This window comes from Rhinichthys klamathensis, unplaced genomic scaffold (assembly GCF_029890125.1).
Source record: "Rhinichthys klamathensis goyatoka isolate OS25496 unplaced genomic scaffold, OSU_Roscu_1.1 h1tg000111l_1, whole genome shotgun sequence".
NCBI classification, from domain to species: domain Eukaryota; kingdom Metazoa; phylum Chordata; class Actinopteri; order Cypriniformes; family Leuciscidae; genus Rhinichthys; species Rhinichthys klamathensis.
In genome coordinates, this window is record NW_026606649.1 from 14276870 (window position 1) to 14296487 (window position 19618).

General features: G+C 39.1%; 1 protein-coding gene across 1 annotated transcript in view; it reads right to left on the reverse strand.

Moving 5' to 3' along the window:
• Positions 1–1063: 1063 nt before the first annotated feature.
• Positions 1064–19618, reverse strand: part of pabpc1b (poly A binding protein, cytoplasmic 1 b) — a 30935-nt gene continuing 12380 nt past the window's right edge. The window contains exons 8-15 of the mRNA XM_056254594.1: positions 14932–15204; positions 13833–13923; positions 13617–13727; positions 2114–2259; positions 1945–2029; positions 1732–1862; positions 1549–1647; positions 1064–1453 (exon numbers count right to left, since the gene is read on the reverse strand). Coding sequence (XP_056110569.1) covers positions 1555–1647; positions 1732–1862; positions 1945–2029; positions 2114–2259; positions 13617–13727; positions 13833–13923; positions 14932–15204 — 930 coding nt within the window. The 3' untranslated portion in view covers positions 1064–1453; positions 1549–1554. The remainder of the gene's footprint in view (positions 1454–1548; positions 1648–1731; positions 1863–1944; positions 2030–2113; positions 2260–13616; positions 13728–13832; positions 13924–14931; positions 15205–19618) is intronic.

Sequence of the window (19618 nt, forward strand, 5' to 3'; positions counted from 1 at the left end):
CAATAGTAATTTGTCCTGATTGCTCTTAAATGTTAAGTGCTTTTTATGGAAATGCTAGCTTCATAAGGTGATTGATTTTAATATAAAAATAATTGCAAATTGTACACATAATTAACAAAAATATTTTTCTATTTAATTTGGTAAAGTTCAGGGCCAGAGCAGAGGTTTTTAGACAGGGAGCCGAAGCCCACAAAGGAGCCGCAGGATGACTTATAATTTAAAATGTATTTATATATAATAAAATGTTAATTGGAATGCTAAATGCCATACCTTTTTATATAGAACAGTGAAGAATCACCCATATTAGGTGAAGGAACTTTTGTACAATAGCCATGTCCTTACTCCACAACCTGATGATTACCTAGACTAATTTTAAGATATACATAAAAAAAAGCATCTCTGTGACCTACTTCGGAAATTAATGTTAAGGCATACAGTAACTTGAGAAATATGAGACAGGGTGCACTCTATATGACATGAAAATAACTAAAAATAGACACAATTGTAATTGTACATACACTACTTGAGCTGATCAACTGTCCTTTTACCCTGCTTTTTTGATTCTTACTCACCATGATACTCACAAGGCATCATAAACGATCACCCCAAGATTGAAAAAATAACAGCTATATTACTCAAATGGAGATGGGGTATCAAGATTCACCTGCATTGTTCCGTTATCCCATCGCCCTTATTTCATATATGCTCGCTTTATTCTTTACAACAGAGCTGTAGAATAAGAGTTCTGCTAATTAAAAGGATCCCAATATCCCATTCATTTATACATATCCCAATAAAAAAAAGCAACTTCTCAGATCTTTGCTCATTAAGATTCTATCAGCAATGCAGTTTTGTCCTTTTTTGTGGCAGTTATACTCCCTTTCTGGCACTCATCTTCCTCTTTCATTCCAACTCTCCCATCTCTTGTTCTACCCAATAATCACACACAGAGCCTGAAAAATGCAGTTACAATACTGAATCTAACACCTCCGTCTAGTCCATAAAGACAAAATGAAAACATGGTTTTGGCATCCCAAATATTCTGTGGACAAATGAAGACACACACATTTTAATGAACTTTATTAGAGCAAGCATATTGTCAGTTTAAGATAACATCACATTGCTGGTTCTGCCAGTTCTCACCTCCCTACTAAGAACATGACATAGCCAGGCTTTGAAAGAAATAAAACAAGGCAGGAATGCTTTACGGCTGTTTACTCCCTAAACTGTGGATTTTTTTTTAAACCCCCAACATAATTTTTGTCTGTTTTTCCTTTTTTATTCATTTTTTAAATACCTTAACTAGGCTTAGAATGCTTGTCTCTAGACCTGGCTCTTTCTAGTTTCTTTTTTAAATATGGTTTTTAGATGTTTTGCGATATTTTCTGTGTTTTAGGTTCTTTTCCGATGTTTACTTTTTCCCCTCTCTGTGAAGATTCAAGGTGGCACACCCCTGTAAAACACAGACATCATGACCTCATATCTCCAACAGACTGAACATCTGATGTGAGTGGAGAAAAACACAGACAATAACAAAAGGAATGTTACCTTGGCTTAAACGCTTGGCACGCCAGTAGAGTTGGTCACGGTTTTTTGAGCGGCTTCTTTAGCCTGGTGAGCCTGAAGTACGGCCACTGCCTCGTCAACCTGTCAGACAAAACATCAATGCTTTTCAAACACTTCATTCCGTACATTTTCCATACAAAAACAACCATTCAGAAACCCTCCAACCTTGGAGCGCAGAGACTCCGGAGACTCCAGCATGTGGAGAAGCTCAGAGTTGTCGATTTCCAGCAGCATACCAGTGATCTTGCCAGCTAGGCTGGGATGCATATTCTGGATAAGTGGGAAGAGACGCTCACCTGCGAGAGGAAAATTAAGTATTAACTTCCTTTTATAGTGTGGTGGGAGGAACAAATAATCAGACAACTCCACGATCTTTACCCAGCATCTGCTTCTGTTCCTGTGGAGGAGCAGCGGCGAGCATGGAGGCCGTCAGGGGTTCCTGTCCTTGCACATGCACAGCAGGCTAACGAAGAGAGTCAATCAGAAGAGTAAACTCAAAAATCACATCTTTCAGATGTGATGGGATACATGTTGCGCAGTGTCTTACCTGCTGCATAGTAACCTGAGGCTGTGTGTTCATGTGCTGAGGGTTGCGGACACTGGGTGCATATTTGTACTGAGGCACGCCGCGAACTGGAGGGGCAGAAGCTGCAGCCGCTGCAATGGAGGGCCGTGGACCCATAGTCTGAGCAGCTGAGAGAGCAGTGAAATCAAATGGATTTAATTCAATTAATCTCAACTTATGTCTACTTAAAACAGTGCACATTTATGAAACTTAAATTTTTTTTCTTAACAAAACAGGATTTATGAATATATATACACCGAACAAAATTATAAACGCAACACTTTTGTTTTTGCCCCCATTTTTCATGAGCTGAACTCAAAGATCTAAGACTTTTTCTATGTACACAAAAGGCCTTTTTCTCTCAAATATTGTTCACAAATCTGTCTAAATCTGTGTTAGTGAGCCCATTGAGCATGTTTGGGATCATCTGTATCGGCGTATACGACAGCGTGTTCCAGGTCCTGCCAATATCCAGCAACTTCACACAGCCATTGAAGAGGCTCACAATCAACAACCTGATCAACTCTATGCGAAGGAGATGTGTTGCACTGCGTGAGGCAAATGGTGGTCACACCAGATACTGACTGGATTTCGGAGCCCCCCGGACCCCCCAATACAGTAAAACTGCACATTTTAGAGTGTCTTTTTATTGTGGCCAGCCTAAGGCACACCTGTGCAATAATAATGCTGTCTAATCAGCATCTTGATATGCCACACCTGTGAGGTGGATGGATTATCTCGGCAAAAGAGAAGTGCTCACTAACACAGATTTAGACAGATTTGTGAACAATATTTGAGAGAAATAGGCCTTTTGTGTACATAGAAAAAGTCTTTGAGATCAGCTCTGCCATACAAAGGCTAAGAGCAGTATCAGCAAAAACGCCAAACTGAGAAAAACAGCTTTTTGTGTTTTTCTTACACCAAATATAAGCATCCAATTAAATTTAACAACAAAGGGTACAATTAGATAGATCAAAGGGAGGTGAATATTAAACATTTCGTTTTTTGACAATCAGGCAAAATTTGGTAGTTTTATAGGCTATACTGCGCTTTGCCTTTGCTTTACTGCGTATACTTACATGGCCATACAATAACATATAGCAGTATTTGTGTAGCAAGTGATCATAATCACTTGCTTATATCATAAATCATAAATCACCAAAACCTTTGCACACAGCTGCAGCAGCTGCTTATAGTTGTCAAAAGTACAGTATTATAACCAAACTATGAAAATTATGTGGCATATTATGTAAACCCCCGTTTTCTTGTTTTTTTTTTATTGACCGTTTTCTCCATCTTCATTCTTTCTGCTAAGCTGTGACTTTCCATCCCCTTTGGCATTATAATTATTAGGGATGCACCGATCCACATTTTTTCACTTCCGATCCGATCCCGATACCTGAATTTGGATATCGGCCGATACCGATACTTTTCCGATACCAGAGCTGTGTTTGCTTTAATATTATTATTATCATTATTGTTGATTTTATATGATGCTGAAATAAACTCCTCTCTACAGGCAAGTATGATATGTACGTATGTATGCATGTATGTCAATATATGTATATATATATAATATATATACACTCACCGGCCACTTTATTAGGTACACCTGTCCAACTGCTCGTTAACACTTAATTTCTAAGCAGCCAATCACATGGCGGCAACTCAGTGCATTTAGGCATGTAGACATGGTCAAGACAATCTCCTGCAGTTCAAACCGAGCATCAGTATGGGGAAGAAAGTTGATTTGAGTGACTTTGAACGTGGCATGATTGTTGGTGCCAGAAGGGCTGGTCTGAGTATTTCAGAAACTGCTAATCTACTGGGATTTTCACGCACAACCATCTCTAGGGTTTACAGAGAATGGTCCGAAAAAGAAAAAACATCCAGTGAGCGGCAGTTCTGTGGGCGGAAATGCCTTGTTGATGCCAGAGGTCAGAGGAGAATGGCCAGACTGGTTCGAGCTGATAGAAGGGCAACAGTGACTGAAATAACCACTCGTTACAACCGAGGTATGCAGCAAAGCATTTGTGAAGCCACAACACGCACAACCTTGAGGCGGATGGGCTACAACAGCAGAAGACTCCACCGGGTACCACTCATCTCCACTACAAATAGGAAAAAGAGGCTACAATTTGCAAGAGCTCACCAAAATTGAACAGTTGAAGACTGGAAAAATGTTGCCTGGTCTGATGAGTCTCGATTTCTGTTGAGACATTCAGATGTTAGAGTCAGAATTTGGCGTAAACAGAATGAGAACATGGAACCATCATGCCTTGTTACCACTGTGCAGGCTGGTGGTGGTGGTGTAATGGTGTGGGGGATGTTTTCCTGGCACACTTTAGGCCCCTTAGTGCCAATTGGGCATCGTTTAAATGCCACGGCCTACCTGAGCATTGTTTCTGACCATGTCCATCCCTTTATGGCCACCATGTACCCATCCTCTGATGGCTACTTCCACCATGTCACAAAGCTCTAATCATTTCAAATTGGTTTCTTGAACATGACAATGAGTTCACTGTACTAAAATGGCCTCCACAGTCACCAGATCTCAACCCAATAGAGCATCTTTGGGATGTGGTGGAACGGGAGATTCGCATCATGGATGTGCAGCCGACAAATCTGCGGCAACTGTGTGATGCCATCATGTCAATATGGACCAAACTCCCTGAGGAATGCTTCCAGCACCTTGTTGAATCTATGCCACGAAGAATTGAGGCAGTTCTGAAGGCAAAAGGGGGTCCAACCCGTTACTAGCATGGGGTACCTAATAAAGTGGCCGGTGAGTGTATATATATATATATATATATATATATATATATATATATTAAACAATAGATAAACAAAAGATAGAAAATTAAACAAAGATACACATTATACAGGCCTACACAGTGCTTTAATTTCAGCAGGGGCGTCACTAGGCCCTTTTTAGGGGGGCTTCAGCCTAGCCCCCCTAAAAATGTGCGATTAATGTAGGCTACACAAATTCGTGTTCGCTTCAGTCTTGTTATAATCAGATTCAGCGCGTTCTTCATCTTCAATCCGCAGCGGCGCCGAGCAGAGTGTGTGTGTGTGTGTTCATGTGTGTGTTCATCTGAGCCTCATTGGTCTGTCACTGCTCGTCAATGTCAGAATATTTGAGATGACCAATCAAATCAAAGTAGGCAGGCTTTATGTTCACAGACGCTGCTGAGCGCGAATTTTAACAGTGCGACTCGACGCGTACGGTCAAGTGCGAGATAAGATGTAAGTAGCTAAACTTAACATTTCATATTTTACTTTTTTAGGTCATAAATGTTAAGAGAATGATAAAAAATAATCAGGCAAACTACCGGTAATATAGTTTTGTCTAATTTCGCCATTTTGAACTGAAAATAGGCCTATGTAACGTGACTCATGTAATGTAATTAGTTTACAAGAAACATTAACAAAGCCGTTTTCATCATGTTAGGCACAAGATTAATAATGAATGTGTACATATTGAGAATATAATACAAATTGTAGCCTTTAGTAAATTAAAAAAGCTCAGCTTTAGGAGGGGAAGAGAAAGGGATGAAGAGAAAAGAAAGAGTGATGGAGATGAGAAGAGAGCAGGTATTGACAAATAATCTGCCCACTGACATGGTTTTAAAGCTATTTCTTATCCTTTTTTTTGGTCTTCAAACGTCTTGAAATGCACATATCAGAGAAATAATAAATTTGAACCCCCTACCAACCTCAAATTTAGGACCTCTGTGATTATAAAGCCCTGTCTACGGCCCTGTATTAGGCATTAGATCAATAATAAATGTGTAGCCTACATATTGTGAATGCATTTAATAAACTTAATTACCTTTAGTAGCTTTCAGTAAATAAACGCATCTGAGAAAATGATTCATAGGCAAAATCACCCTATCAGTTGACCCTAAGTTTACTTTCTTCACTGACAGACAAAAATGAAAAGCCTATATCAGTCAAAGCTCAGCTGGGCAAGAGAAAAACAAAGAGAAAAAGAGTGTGATGCTGATGAGGAGAGAAAAATAATCAGCTGCCCACTATGCAAGTTTTTTGGCCTTCAGAACATCTTAAAATCCACATATAGATCAGAGAAATCAAAATTTTCTCGGGGAGACCCCAAACACCCCTATTTGCCCTACCACACATTTGGGACCACAGTTATTATAAAACCGTGCCTTTGCATCGTAATGAAAATGGTTAATAGTGATCTTTAGATCCTAAACTAAAGTGTTACCTTTTTTATATATTTTTTAAAATCATATTGGGGGCTTAGCCCCCCTAAAATGAAAATCCTAGTGACGCCCCTGAATTTCAGGAAGGTCTACTAACATTTTTCAGGTATGGTCTAAAAAGAATTATAATAAAGTAATCAAAAGTAAAACAGCACTGCAAAGTTTATCATAGATAGAGTTATGCTTATTAAAGCTAAAGTTATTCATTCAAGAGCTGTGAGTGATTTTCTCTTTGCCTTTTGTTGTTTGATTCTCAGTAATGGAGCAATCGTCAGCATGTTTATTAGACTGCTTCCCCTTTAAGAACGAGTGCAGATCTAATAGTCTACTGATGCACCATATTTTCTCCCAACTATTTCCATAACTACGTCCATTTTAGACATAAACTGTTTAAGTGAATCTCCAAGCCGGTCATTTTGACATTTTTGTGTAGGCTACATTTGATCATTTAGACGCGCATATGAAGCCCAAAGTATAATGTGCTTGTCTCGTTGCGGTCTGTTTCGGAGCGCGCGCCGCGGGAACAGCATCTCTTGCGCAGATTTTTGTGCTTTTAATAGCTCTTTTTATTATTAAAAGCATCCCGCAATTTAGCAACAGTAGAGACTGCATTTTACAACAATCACCGATCATGCTGATGGGCTGTCGTGTTGTGCGCGCTGTGGCACCGCGTGAGAGATCTCTCTCTTTCTCTTCTGGACTGTGAATAGCAAACATGCATCACAGACAAATGGTTTAATTAATACGGCTTTGCAAACATTGCATTTTGCTGTCTTGCTCTGCTGTGGTGTTTCCAGTGTGAAGTATTTCCACCATAGGATTTCCACCATGGGGGGGGGGGGGGGGGGGGTCTCTGTGTCTCATTGAGCCGTGCCTCCGTTCAGGAAATCCATTCCACAGTTTGCAGCCAGCTAGCAGACTAGCCGGCGGGCCGCGGGAATCACTTTTGGAGTCGTTTCAGCAGACAACGTTAAAGCGCAGACATGGCTCATGGATATCGGATATCTCCGCAGGTTGGATCGGGAAAATCCGATACGTGAATTACGCTGGTATCGGTCCCGATACCGATACTGGATCGGATCGGCCCCATCCCTAATAATTATATTTTTCAAAAAACAAACAAACAAAAAACGCGTTATTAGATTCATATATTTTAATTGTATCACAAAAGTGCTGGTTTTTTTATGGCAATCATTAACGTATTGCTTTTATTTCAGTTTGGGATAGGTCTTCACATGTAATTACAAACAGTTTAAGTTTGATCATTCAGGGAATCAATATATCAATAAATGAAATATGAGCAATATACATATACAGTATGCTATAAAACCTGACTCATGCCACACAAAGGCAAACTGCAGTATCATAGTGAAACCAAGGCAGACTGCAAGGCAGACTACAGTACGGGCAGATACTGCATTCTGCCTTGGTTTCACTCTACTTTTCTATACAATACTGCAACTAAAAATGTAAATTTATATAAGAAATTTATTAGGTAGCCATATGAAATTTTAACAGATTGTAGAGCAGATCCTGAACTTTTTATTTGTGCAAAAAATAATTTGAGAAAAATTGAAGATACTGCTCTTAGCCTTTGTAGGAAAAATGGGGGCAAAAACAAAAGTGTTGCGTTTATAATTTTGTTCAGTGATATATATATATATACAGTATATATAATATATGTTAACACTTTATAATAAGGTTCATTAGTTAAAGCTGCAGTCCGGCGTTTTTTCTCTTTGTCGCCATCTCTGTTCGAAATCTGCAATTGCAGTCATTCGCGGAATTATCAACTTTACGTGAGTTGTACTTCAACACCCTCGACACGGCACAGCGCGGATGAACACAGTGTTTGAGGAGACTGTGCAGCTGTCAGTCACCGCGCCGGTGTGGATACTGGCATTCAGAATCACAGATTATTCCTGTTTGGAAGTATGACCAACATAAGAATTTTCACCGGAAAATGTCATCTGAACAAGTAAGTAACATCCACTTTTGTTCTGGTTCTGACATTGCAGTAAATCGCGCTGATTAAATCTAACAATCGCTTGTAAGTTATCATATCACGCAAAACCGTGCAAATTATACTTTGTTCTCAAATTGTTAATGTTAACAACGTAAGCAAGCATTGCGTGACTACATGTCCTTCCGATATTTATCCTTGTTTTCGCATGGGTCCGGTTGCAGTCTCTTTTTTTCTGTAGCCACTCCAAAGTCCGAACGAAGTCTTTTGCATTTTACAACGGGTGAATCTGTTGTCACTGGTGATTTTTGTTTGAACCTTTCTGGATCCGAGATCAAAATTGATAAGTTTAATTATATCAAGTGTTGTGAGAAAAGGCTATAAATCTCCACCTCCAACATCCTCACACGCAATATAGTCTTCTAGCCGATACTCCTTCTTTATGTGTACAGATGTGATGTAATGACGCAAAGACATGCTCGAATCTCCCGCGGAAATCCACTAGTACCACTGGAATTAAAACATTATTACAAGCTTACCGCTTTGAATCGAGCTAAGGCAAGCAGATAGTTTTGAACACTGGCTGGTTATGTATTTTCTCAAATATGTATTTTGGATAATTTTTAACCCAAAAAAAGCTACGGACTGCAGCTTTAACTACATTAGTTAACATGAACTAATAATGAAATGCACGTATACAGCATTTATTCACTTTGTTAATGTTAATTTCAACATTTACTAATACTTTATTAAAATCTTGTTAACATTAGTTAATGCACTGTGAACTAACATGAACTAACAATGAACAGCTGTATTTTTATTAACTAACGTTAATAAAGATTAACAAATACAGTAACAAATGGATTGCTCATGGTTAGTTCATGTTAGTTAATATATTAACTAATGTTAACTAATGAACCTTATTGTAAACTGTTACCAATTATATTTACATTTTCAAAAGCATTGAGAAAAATCTAACTCAGATGTAGATTCGTAACAAATTTTTAGATGATCCCGGAGTCACAATGAAGAATTTGTTTATGTTATTGATTGGATTTCTTAAACTTTATTAAAAATAAATAAATAAATTCATAAAAATATGTATTCTGCTAGTCTTGGCTGTTTTGAAAAGTTTTTTGATGTACTAAAAGCTGCATTTGATCTGGGTCAAAAAAGAACCAAATGCATTATGGGGTTATTTTTAGAGAACCATCATTTAAACCAACAGTCATTGCAGCCAGTCTGATTTGAATTCAACCAAAAACCTTTGATTCAGGCATGTTTGATTAGGGTTGGATCTAATGCAAGGGTGCAAAACTCAGTTCCTGCAGCTTAGCTTCAACCTTAATTAAATGCACCTGATCCAGCCAATCAAGTAAAATGATCAGGCAATGACTCTGCAGGCAGCGTGGCATGAAGGTACGTCATGAAGCTGATTTCAGACAGGCTTAAGAGGCATGCGGGTTTAATGATCTACAACAAAATAAAGCGAGCTTTGGTGATAACCAAGCAAATTACTACAATAGTAATTTCTCGCTAGAAATAACATCAAAAGTGGAAAAAGTTGGTCAAAAACGTACATTTACACACAAACTGACCACCAATCGCAACTCTCAGATAGGGTTGGGGGCGATGGCTTACAGACATCACGGTGTTGAGCCAGCATTGTGATCGCCCACCCGCAAAAAACATCTTAACCCTTTCACGTGCACGTTTAAAATATTCTAACTGACTTCTTTTTTTAAGGCGACCTTTATTTTAGAATGTTTCCCCTTCTTGTTTCCATGGCGACGCATCATGCTTTTTATGTGACCAGGGCTTGACATTAACTTTTTTGCTCACCAGCCACTGTGGCTAGTGGTTTTCCAAAGTTACTAGCCACTCAGCATTTTCACTGGCCACAATTTGGACACCATACCATAGGGGAATAACTACCATATAGATATTTTTAATAGCATCTCATAATTTGGCAGCTGAGCTGGTATATTAGGTTACTGTCACTTTAAGACCTGACGCACGGACCCATTAGGGTACGCTCACATATCGCGTCTTTTGCACGCTCAAGTTCGTTATTTCAAATGTAGGCGCGCGGTATGCGCACTCATAATGGAAGCGACGCGGTCGCGGTGCGACGCGCTCGTTTTTTCCATGCGCGTCCGCGCCGCATCGAGATAAAAACATCTCAACTTTTCAGAATGCCGCAAGCGCACCATAAGCGCACAGTAGGTCACGTGACAAGAACCAGCGCAACCGCCCTAGCGCTTTGGAAAAAGGAGAATGCGGCGCGCCCAGCGTTTTCTACGCGTTTTTAGGCGCTATATGTGAATCCGGCCTTGTACTGTTTTATCAACCTGGTCTCACAGAATTCCGTGAAATGAACACGGCCCCTTAACTCTTAAAATCTGTGGCAGTTTCACGGAATCGCCGAAAATTCCGTGATGGGTCCATGGAAGTGATGCCTATGTAAGTCCACACACTGATTCCTTGTTCCAACACATGCGCTCCCCCAATTCATACTTTGCACATGACGTCACAAGTACTGGCTGGCAGGCAAGAACGTCGTTCTCCAGCAACGAAACCCAGTAAACTAATCAAGGATCTTGCCAGGACGTCGCCAGTTTTACTATACAAAAGTTGGTGTTTTGAGGTTTGTGATATCTATGGTTTTCAATGAGAACCAGAGATGACCCAACAGTAGAGCTAGATTATTTACGGAGGAATTATTACTGCTCGATTATCTTAAAAAACCTTGTCTGCTTTACACAATTTAGCTACCTTGGAGTTAATCCTATTTCTAGTCCATAGTTATGCAGCTAGCTCGCTAACAGACTTGATAGCTACTAAAAGACCCATAAGACCTGGAACTACAGGACTCTACGTTGAAAATACCCGTTTGTTGCCCACCAGGTATCCATGGTAGTCACGTGACTGCAAAGTATAAATTGACGACGTTTTATAATTTGGAAACATATCGCTTTATTATGGGTTTACTTTAAAAAGTACTTAACTTTAAATAATTATTTTTAAAGTGATTTTAACTTGATATTGCATTGTTCTGGCGTCGTTTGATCGCTATATAACTTCTGGTCACCCTGTTCCGTAACGGTACCACCACGTAATATTTCGTTAGACACATTTATTTCGTTATAAATATAAATATATATTCGTACAAAGGAACTGGTTGTTGACTTTCGTAAAGATGTTTCCATCATTCCCACTTTGTTAGTCAACAACCAGCCAATAGAAAGGGTTGAATCATACAGATACCTTGGGACAATACTCGATCATAAACTTACTTTCCAACTAAACAGTGAAAACATTTTTTCTAAATGTCAGCAGCGCCTCTTTTTCTTGAGGAAGCTCCGTAGACTTCAGGTTCACCAGTCAGTCCTGATAGCTTTCTACAAATGCTTCATTGAGTCTGTAATAACCTTTAACATATCAGCCTGGTTTGGATCACTATCCAATATTCATCGTAACACACTAAACAAAATCATAACAATGAGTAGTAAAATAATCGGACAGGTGCAGGAATCACTTATCAGTATTTACAACAGGAGGACAAAAATAAAAGGAACACAAATAGCCTCTGACACCACTCACACATTGCACAGTCACTATAGTATTTTACCCTCAGGTCTGAGATACAGATCACTCTTATTCAGGACTAAGAGAGCCATGACAAGTTTTGTGCCTACTTCTATTAGAAATATGAATAGTTGATAAATGTATTCACCATGATGCATGTCCGTGTGTGCGGATTTGTGAATTATTTATCTCTTCTTATTTATCTATTTTTAACGTAACCTTTTTATGCCTGCTTATTTATCATGTACTTATTGTGCTTTGCAAGCTTTATTTATTTATTACTATTTACTTGTGTGAGTGTGGTATACTGTGCTATGTTTGTGCAACTGTACACGCATGTTGATGCTCAACACGAATGAAGTTCCTAACGGATAAATAAAGTTCTTTGAATTGAATTGAATTATTTTCGTGATATCAGCACATTTTTTAAACTAATGTATTTCAATGGGAAGCATCTTTCGTGATCACAGCACGATTCTTTCTGCCTGTCGGGCTGCAGCAGAGAAGCTGTTTAATCAACATTTATTCACTTTATGTATACTTTATGTGCACGCACTTTGGGTGTGAGCACAAAATCTGCGGGAATAAGTAAAATTGTGCTCAATACGTGCAATCCCTCGCCAGAATTCAAGCCCTGTACCACCAACAATATTCATCCGGAGCAAATTAAACGAGTGAGTAAAGGGTTGGTGTGTCAACTCGCTGTCGGAAACACACAGCTGGTATCTTTTGTATCTATTCTGCGGAAGAGTTTCAGATATTTCAGTATCAAATATGTATCGAAAAATAAATATTACTGCCAACACTAGATTGCACTTAGTTTATTATTTCAGATGCCTTTTAAAAAGACTACAATTGAAAAATGTATATTATATAAAATTCAACCTGCCAAAGTGGCTAGTAGGAGTGACTGCGTTACACGCCAACGCTGAAATCCACCCGCATTTGGCGGGTGTTAATGTCAAGCCCTGCACGTGACTCACCGCAGCCAATATAGCGCTGTGTGACAGATGTATTTTTTTATTCAAAATATTCACAAACTTGCTTACCATGTCATCAAGTATCTTATATTCTGATTCTCAAATACGTGTAAGCAAGTGTGTTTTGTCGTTTTAAAAGCCATATAAATTATCTTGATCTATAACGTGAGATGGGCGCCACCATGTTCGTTTGCGCCGCAGTTCAGAGTCCTTTTAGTCGGATTTACAGCACGTGAATTCATCAGTTTCTCCCGAAATACTTGCAAGTAAGTGGCTGGTGAACTGAGAGAAGAATAGAGTAAACTATATAGTTACTTACACTATGTGTATCTGATATGAATAAAACACGTCGTCAAATTTGAATGGATTGTTATTGCTGCTTCCATAGACACAAATTATAAATGTATTGTTTTGCTAGTACTTATGTATATTTAAATGTCTGAAACCTAAAATAAACATTATGTGGTTGAAAACATTAATTGTTATACTGTATATGACAAGCGCTGAGTGCGTCCATCTCTGGCTCAGCGCCAGCCATAGCGCGAAAGCACAGTTTGAATCTTGCAGTTATGTCACATCACTGTACATTCTAAGTCTGCTCAGCATCGCTCCTTAGTGGTCAGCTGATGCAGAGTGCCAAAATCGAAATTGCTGATGAGACGAAGACGAAAATATGTAGTGGAAAATAAGAATGTTACGTTTTTAACATTCTTTAGACTCACCAACACGCTGAGTGGACATCATGCGGGGCACCTGTGATGCAGGACGCATGGTGCTGAAAGTCTGAGGTCTGGGGGCAGATGGGCGCATTGTGCCTGGCATGTTTTGGAAGTCTGTAGAAAATGTTGAATGTCTATTAGTATGAATCAATATTTCATGGATTAGTGACATCTGATTCATTTATTACTGCAGGATTCTGGGATAAAAAGTCAACTTACGCTGAGGACGGACACCCTGTGTGGCCCAGCGGGGACTAGGTCTGAGCTGCGCGAGCTGACTGGTAGGGTAATATGCAGCTCTGTTCTGGGCCTGTGATGTGAGACAATTATTAAAGCTGCCGTCGGCAACATTTTTTTGATCATATTCAGTGAAATCGACACTATAATCTGACAGAACAACATAAATAAAGTGGTTTTAGAAAAAAACCCGAGCTTCTAACTCCACCTGGAGCGTGTTATTTGTTTTGCAAAAATCCACAGCTCCCGGTTCATCATGTCCAATCAGCGCAGGGGGGTGTGAGATCTGACTGTCAATCACAGATCGGGCACACGCCACCCCTCGCGGACGTTACAATCACATGCACACGCCTGAAGTTCGCGGAAGTTCGCGCAGTAACGAAGAGTGATGGCGGAAAATCAAGTACGCTCATTTAGAGTATAAATGACGTTAGCAATTGCAATCTATCGGTAGATTAGCCAGGACAGCATACCTCCAAATACTCCATGGTGTTGATGGATGCTGATGAGACGGGCGCGTTCCAGGGCTCTCAAGTTTTGAAGACAGGTAAGAGTGACACCCAGCCGACGGGGGGTTGGATACATTTTTGTCATTGGTTGTTGCGTTAAATCTTACCCAGATACAATAGTGCTATTTTCTGATTGGCTATTGTGTAGCTCGACGAACAACACCAGAGGAAACACGCTTGATTCATGCCGGTTCCACAGTGAGAGCGGCGCGGCCAGAGTTTTGGGCGCTGCGGCATATTAAATATATTTCAAATAGTTTTTCAGCGTGAGAAATACAATGTGTGGCGGGAGAAAGTGACAAAAGACCGAAATGAGTGACTGTCACGCTCAATGCGTGACACTTGAGAGTCCTGACGTTCACTGAAAATCTGGTGCACACGCACTGACGAGCATGAACTGGGTGGGAGGGTATCCGTTGATAGTGGGGGAGGGGCATGAGAGTTGTAAACATTCAAAATTTTCCTAAATCCACTCAATCTGCCAGACTTGCCGACTGGAGCTTTAATGGAGTAGAAATAAGCAGTAATGCTAATCTAAGCAACATGACAACTAACCAAGTGACTGTGCTTACCTGCGGAATGGCAGCCATGAAGTATCCTGATGGAGGTGCAGGTTGGTAGGGGTTGATAACTGGGTTTGGCACTGCACGGACACTGGCCATCCTCTGCATGTACTGGTTGGTGAGATGGGCCTGCCGTTCCTCTTTGCGCTGAGCAAGAGCCACATACAGTGGCTTAGTGGCCACAATACGGCCATTCATCTCAGTCACTGCTTTAGTGGCTTCCTCAGGGGAAGAGAAACAGACAAAACCAAAGCCTTTACTGCGCCCACCGTCCATCATGACCTGGGACAGAAGAGGGAGAAGACTTAAATTTTTGCTCGAAAGGCAACATACGTGTAAACTAGGGGTGTAACGGTACACGTATTCGTATTGAACCGTTTCGGTACGAGGCTATCGGTTCGGTACGCATTTCAAACCGAACGATCCGTTGGACCATTTTTCCTGCCGACCAACAATTTTTTTAGCATTCGCGCTGGCGCGACCACCACAACGTTGCCCAACATCAAATGGCAAACGTGATGAAAGCGGAACGAAACTGCGCAACTCATTTGTGTTTAACGGACTGTTATGAGTTTGGTCCGTTGTCAGCCGATCTTGATCAAGCGACAGTAGCCTACACCGCTAAGAGATCCAGTAAAGAAAGCATTTGAGTTCGCCGATGAAGTAATAACATGGCTGCGAAATCTAGTGAGAAGCATTCACATTTCTCCGTTAACCGTTATTATTTCGACCTTATGAATAAAATGTATGCCCTCAAATGTTAATCTGGAGCCTTGCAAACTTAAAATAAACCTTTGTTTATAACTACTAAAATATTACATTTAATTTGTTTTTATAAGGAGCTGTTTTTGTTTTATATGCTGCTGAGAAGAGTCAAGTATAGCTCCATCATTGTTCAAATTAAAAAAGATCATACTTTATGATGTTAGTTTTAATAAATAAATAAAAATGTAAAAATCAAGGAAATTTCTCTGGCATTTTTCTTTTTGCTGTATCGAAAACATACCGAACCGTGTCACCACTGTATCGTATCGAACCGAACCGTGAATTTTGTGAACCGTTTTACACCCCTAATGTAAACACATTAAATGGTATTTGCAACCCATTTTACTTAACCCCCTGGGGTCGGCTATCGCGCCGGCGCGATTGTCTCGCTTTTTTTCTTATCAGTGTAAAAGAGACTCAAAATACTCGGTTAATTTTGATCTTACATATAAGTGTTGTACATCATTAGATCCTGTTAAGTTTCTATTTTTTTTGTGGATACTCACAATAAAAACAAAGTGTTGTGCTTTTCACCAAATAAAGAAAAACAAACATGATGCGAGTTCTGCGTTCTCTCTGTCAGTGAAGTCCATTCTGAAACGCGTCCTAAGATTAACTGTAACTCCGCGATTACTTGTCACACAGGCACGAGAGGTTTTTCTTTATGAAGCTTAAATTCTCTTCTTTTAAATGAAGTAATTTATATAAAAAACAAATATTCTCAGTTTATGCAATCTGTATGAAAAGAGAGTGCTGTCAGTATTTTTTTCCTCAGCTCATTACACTTCATTACGCGTTAATCTGACACGCCCACGGAGGACGCACGCTATTCAAACGCAAATGTCGAGGCAAGCCATGACAATGCCCACATCAGCCGTTCCACCGCGGCGGTAAAATGTGTGGTGTATTTGCTGCCTTTTACCGCTAAGAGGCGCTACAATCATAGACTCTGAAAAGTGTTTGTTTATTCCGGTTTATTCTCTCTAATGCGTAATCTGCTGCCGCACCGCGCTGATTCAGAGCGATTGAAAGCTGGTAGCAGAAGAATTCAACAAGTGAAATGTAGTTAAAATAATTCATAATCACAATACTGAAATTAGGCTACTGAAATGTAATTGAATAAATAATGAAAACATTTCAACATAAAACATTGCAATAAAAACATTTAGGCTACATGAATGAGGCTTTACAACTTTATCAGCGTACAGACGGTAGCTCAGTGATCAACGCAACGACACGAGCTTCGAGGAGCTTCATTCGACCCGAGATCGAATCTCAATGTAGCATACATGTTGTTAACCCATGTTGTCCTACGTTTATATTTTCCCACCTTGATGCTTAAATAGGTAACTGTTTATATCTGTTTACTTATTTAAAGTCAAGAGTTTTGTTTGATTATCATTACAACATAAATTTGCTACATTCCTGTAGAACCGCAGCCGCTGCACAAACGACAAAAACTGATGAAGGAAGATTGTCAGCCGATTGCATCAGAAAATGAAAAAGAAGAAGCTCGTCTTTAGTCTGCTAAATTATTGTGTAATGTAAAAGAACACAAAAATTACTTATGTTTGAAACCAAGTTCGAACATTTCAAGGTTTAAATAAAGTGTCGGGACAGTTTTTTTTAATTTAAAACAGGGTTGCATCGGTTTAGAGTTTATTTCTTTTGCGATGCAAAATAAGAAACACTAGGCTAATCTTATTCTTGCGACATTTTAAATTCGTATTGCCAAAGAAATTACAGCTAAATTAAACAATTAAAACAGTACAAAACGAAAATTGTCCAAAGAAACATATTTAAATTAAAAACATGCGTTTCTCTTTGCCTCTCTCGCGCTGGATCTCTTTTTAACAAGTTTATTTAGTCTCCCTCGCTCTGATAATACTACTGTATATGTCGCTGCGTGTCAGCCATTCAAATCACGAAAAAATTATTTAGCCTTTAATTGTTGCTTCAAAGACACAGCATGCCTTGTTGAATTCACCGTACAATAACTTCAATTGAAATTTTGTGTGAAAAAAAACTTTAAATAGGCTACAATAAATAAACTACAATATTTATAAAATACTAAAACTACTATTATAAATTTGAATAAAATATGGGGCCTACATTTGGACACAGATTTATCCTTACAATAATTTTGCCTGCTCATCAGGCTGGCTATCCGACACTCTCCATATGAAAGAGGAACATTAACACCTTTGTCCAGCAACTGTCCCTCCAACCCCCCACAGGCTATCGGAGTCTGAGGCTGACTTAACACAAAGAGAAGTCGCAATTCACACTTAAATCGCTATTCTAGACAGTGTTGATAATGAAGGAATTAAATGGAATTACATGTAGCCTAGTGATATTTCTGTCATAAAAGTTTATTACTAAATATTTCATTATTTCAATAATTGATGAAATAAAACTGGTTTGGGGCAGCTTTTTCCAAGCAAAACTAAATATAATCTGAAAAAACGCTTGTTAATTTGTTGTCATGAACAAAATGTTCAACTCAATATTAAATTCTACAGGGATCTTTGGATCCTTACAACCAGGCATGCAATTTGTGAATTAAGTTTTTATTTGATTTTGTATTATTCAAATAAATATCGAAACACGGTGCTTCGTGGTAATGCTGCTAAATTAAATAACATTTATAGAACAATTATGAACTTAAATGAAACAATATCGCAACATTTCGACAAATACATTATTTGATCTGTTTTTACATTTTAATTCAGGGCGATTTAGCCTACATTTAATTAGAGCGAGATTTTCACCCTTGTCTTGTCATTTTCTCATTGGGAAGCGCTTCCATTACATGTTTGAGTAGATCCTCTGTACCTCTCGTTTTCATAAGGATTAGCCTACATAATCAGATAACATTTATTAGCCTAAATATTTAGACATTTAAAGGCTTTAGACATAGCCGATTTCTTATCGTGACTGAGCTGAAGTGGCTTTCGGTTCATTTTTGTGACGCGCAGTTCCCGGAGACAGAGACGACAGATAGCCTATACTGTTTTTGTCGTTAGCCTAATATGAATACAAGTTTACAGTTTTGAACGATGTAAGCTACTCTACTCTTATCTGTATGACCAAAAAATTACGGAGTCGCCTACTAAGTTATTTTAGCTGTAATAATGAGAAAAATAAATTAATCTAAATGAACGCACCGCCGTGTTTGTCGAACACTAACTCACCATGCCAGAATAAAACCCGACTTTAGAAAAATGCATAGGGCCACTCGGCGTGGTGTGCCAAAACACTTAATTATAAACTTCAATATTTCATTCAAAATAATCTCAACACGCTTTGTGAAATTTGAAAAGCCGTGCATGCATTAAGGCCACTGGAACTAATGAACAACTGAAACGCTGGTTTTGATTTTATTGTTTGTCGTTTAAACGTGCCTGTTGCATATCTCTATTTTATATATTTGATATTGGTGAAGTAGCCTATAGCATTGATTAGCTGTGGAGGGAGGGGTGTGGGGATTAAAATAATTCAGCAGAAGCAGGGATGTTTAGACCAGAAGGAAATCACAATCCCCCCTGGCAAATCACACTTTACTTAAAACCATGTTTTTAAAAACTCTAGGTTGTAGGGAACAGACCTCTCTGCCATGCGCGCGCACAGTTTGGAGCACAATATCTGTCTCGCATGCACGCTCGCTCTAGATAGATTACGGGATATTTTAACTAATTTGCGGTATAATAACTAGTCGATCACGAGTGGCTCAACAGGTATCTATAGATAAACTATATCCTTCAGGAATTTGACCGACCGGGTTGACACTTCAGCGTGAGAAATCGGGGGTGTGGCATGAGAGCCTGGAATAAAAAAAATAATATATATATAGCCTATATATATAGGCTATATATAATTTATTTTTTTACAGAACTGCTTTTGAAATTACGATTGGTAGCCTATTATTATA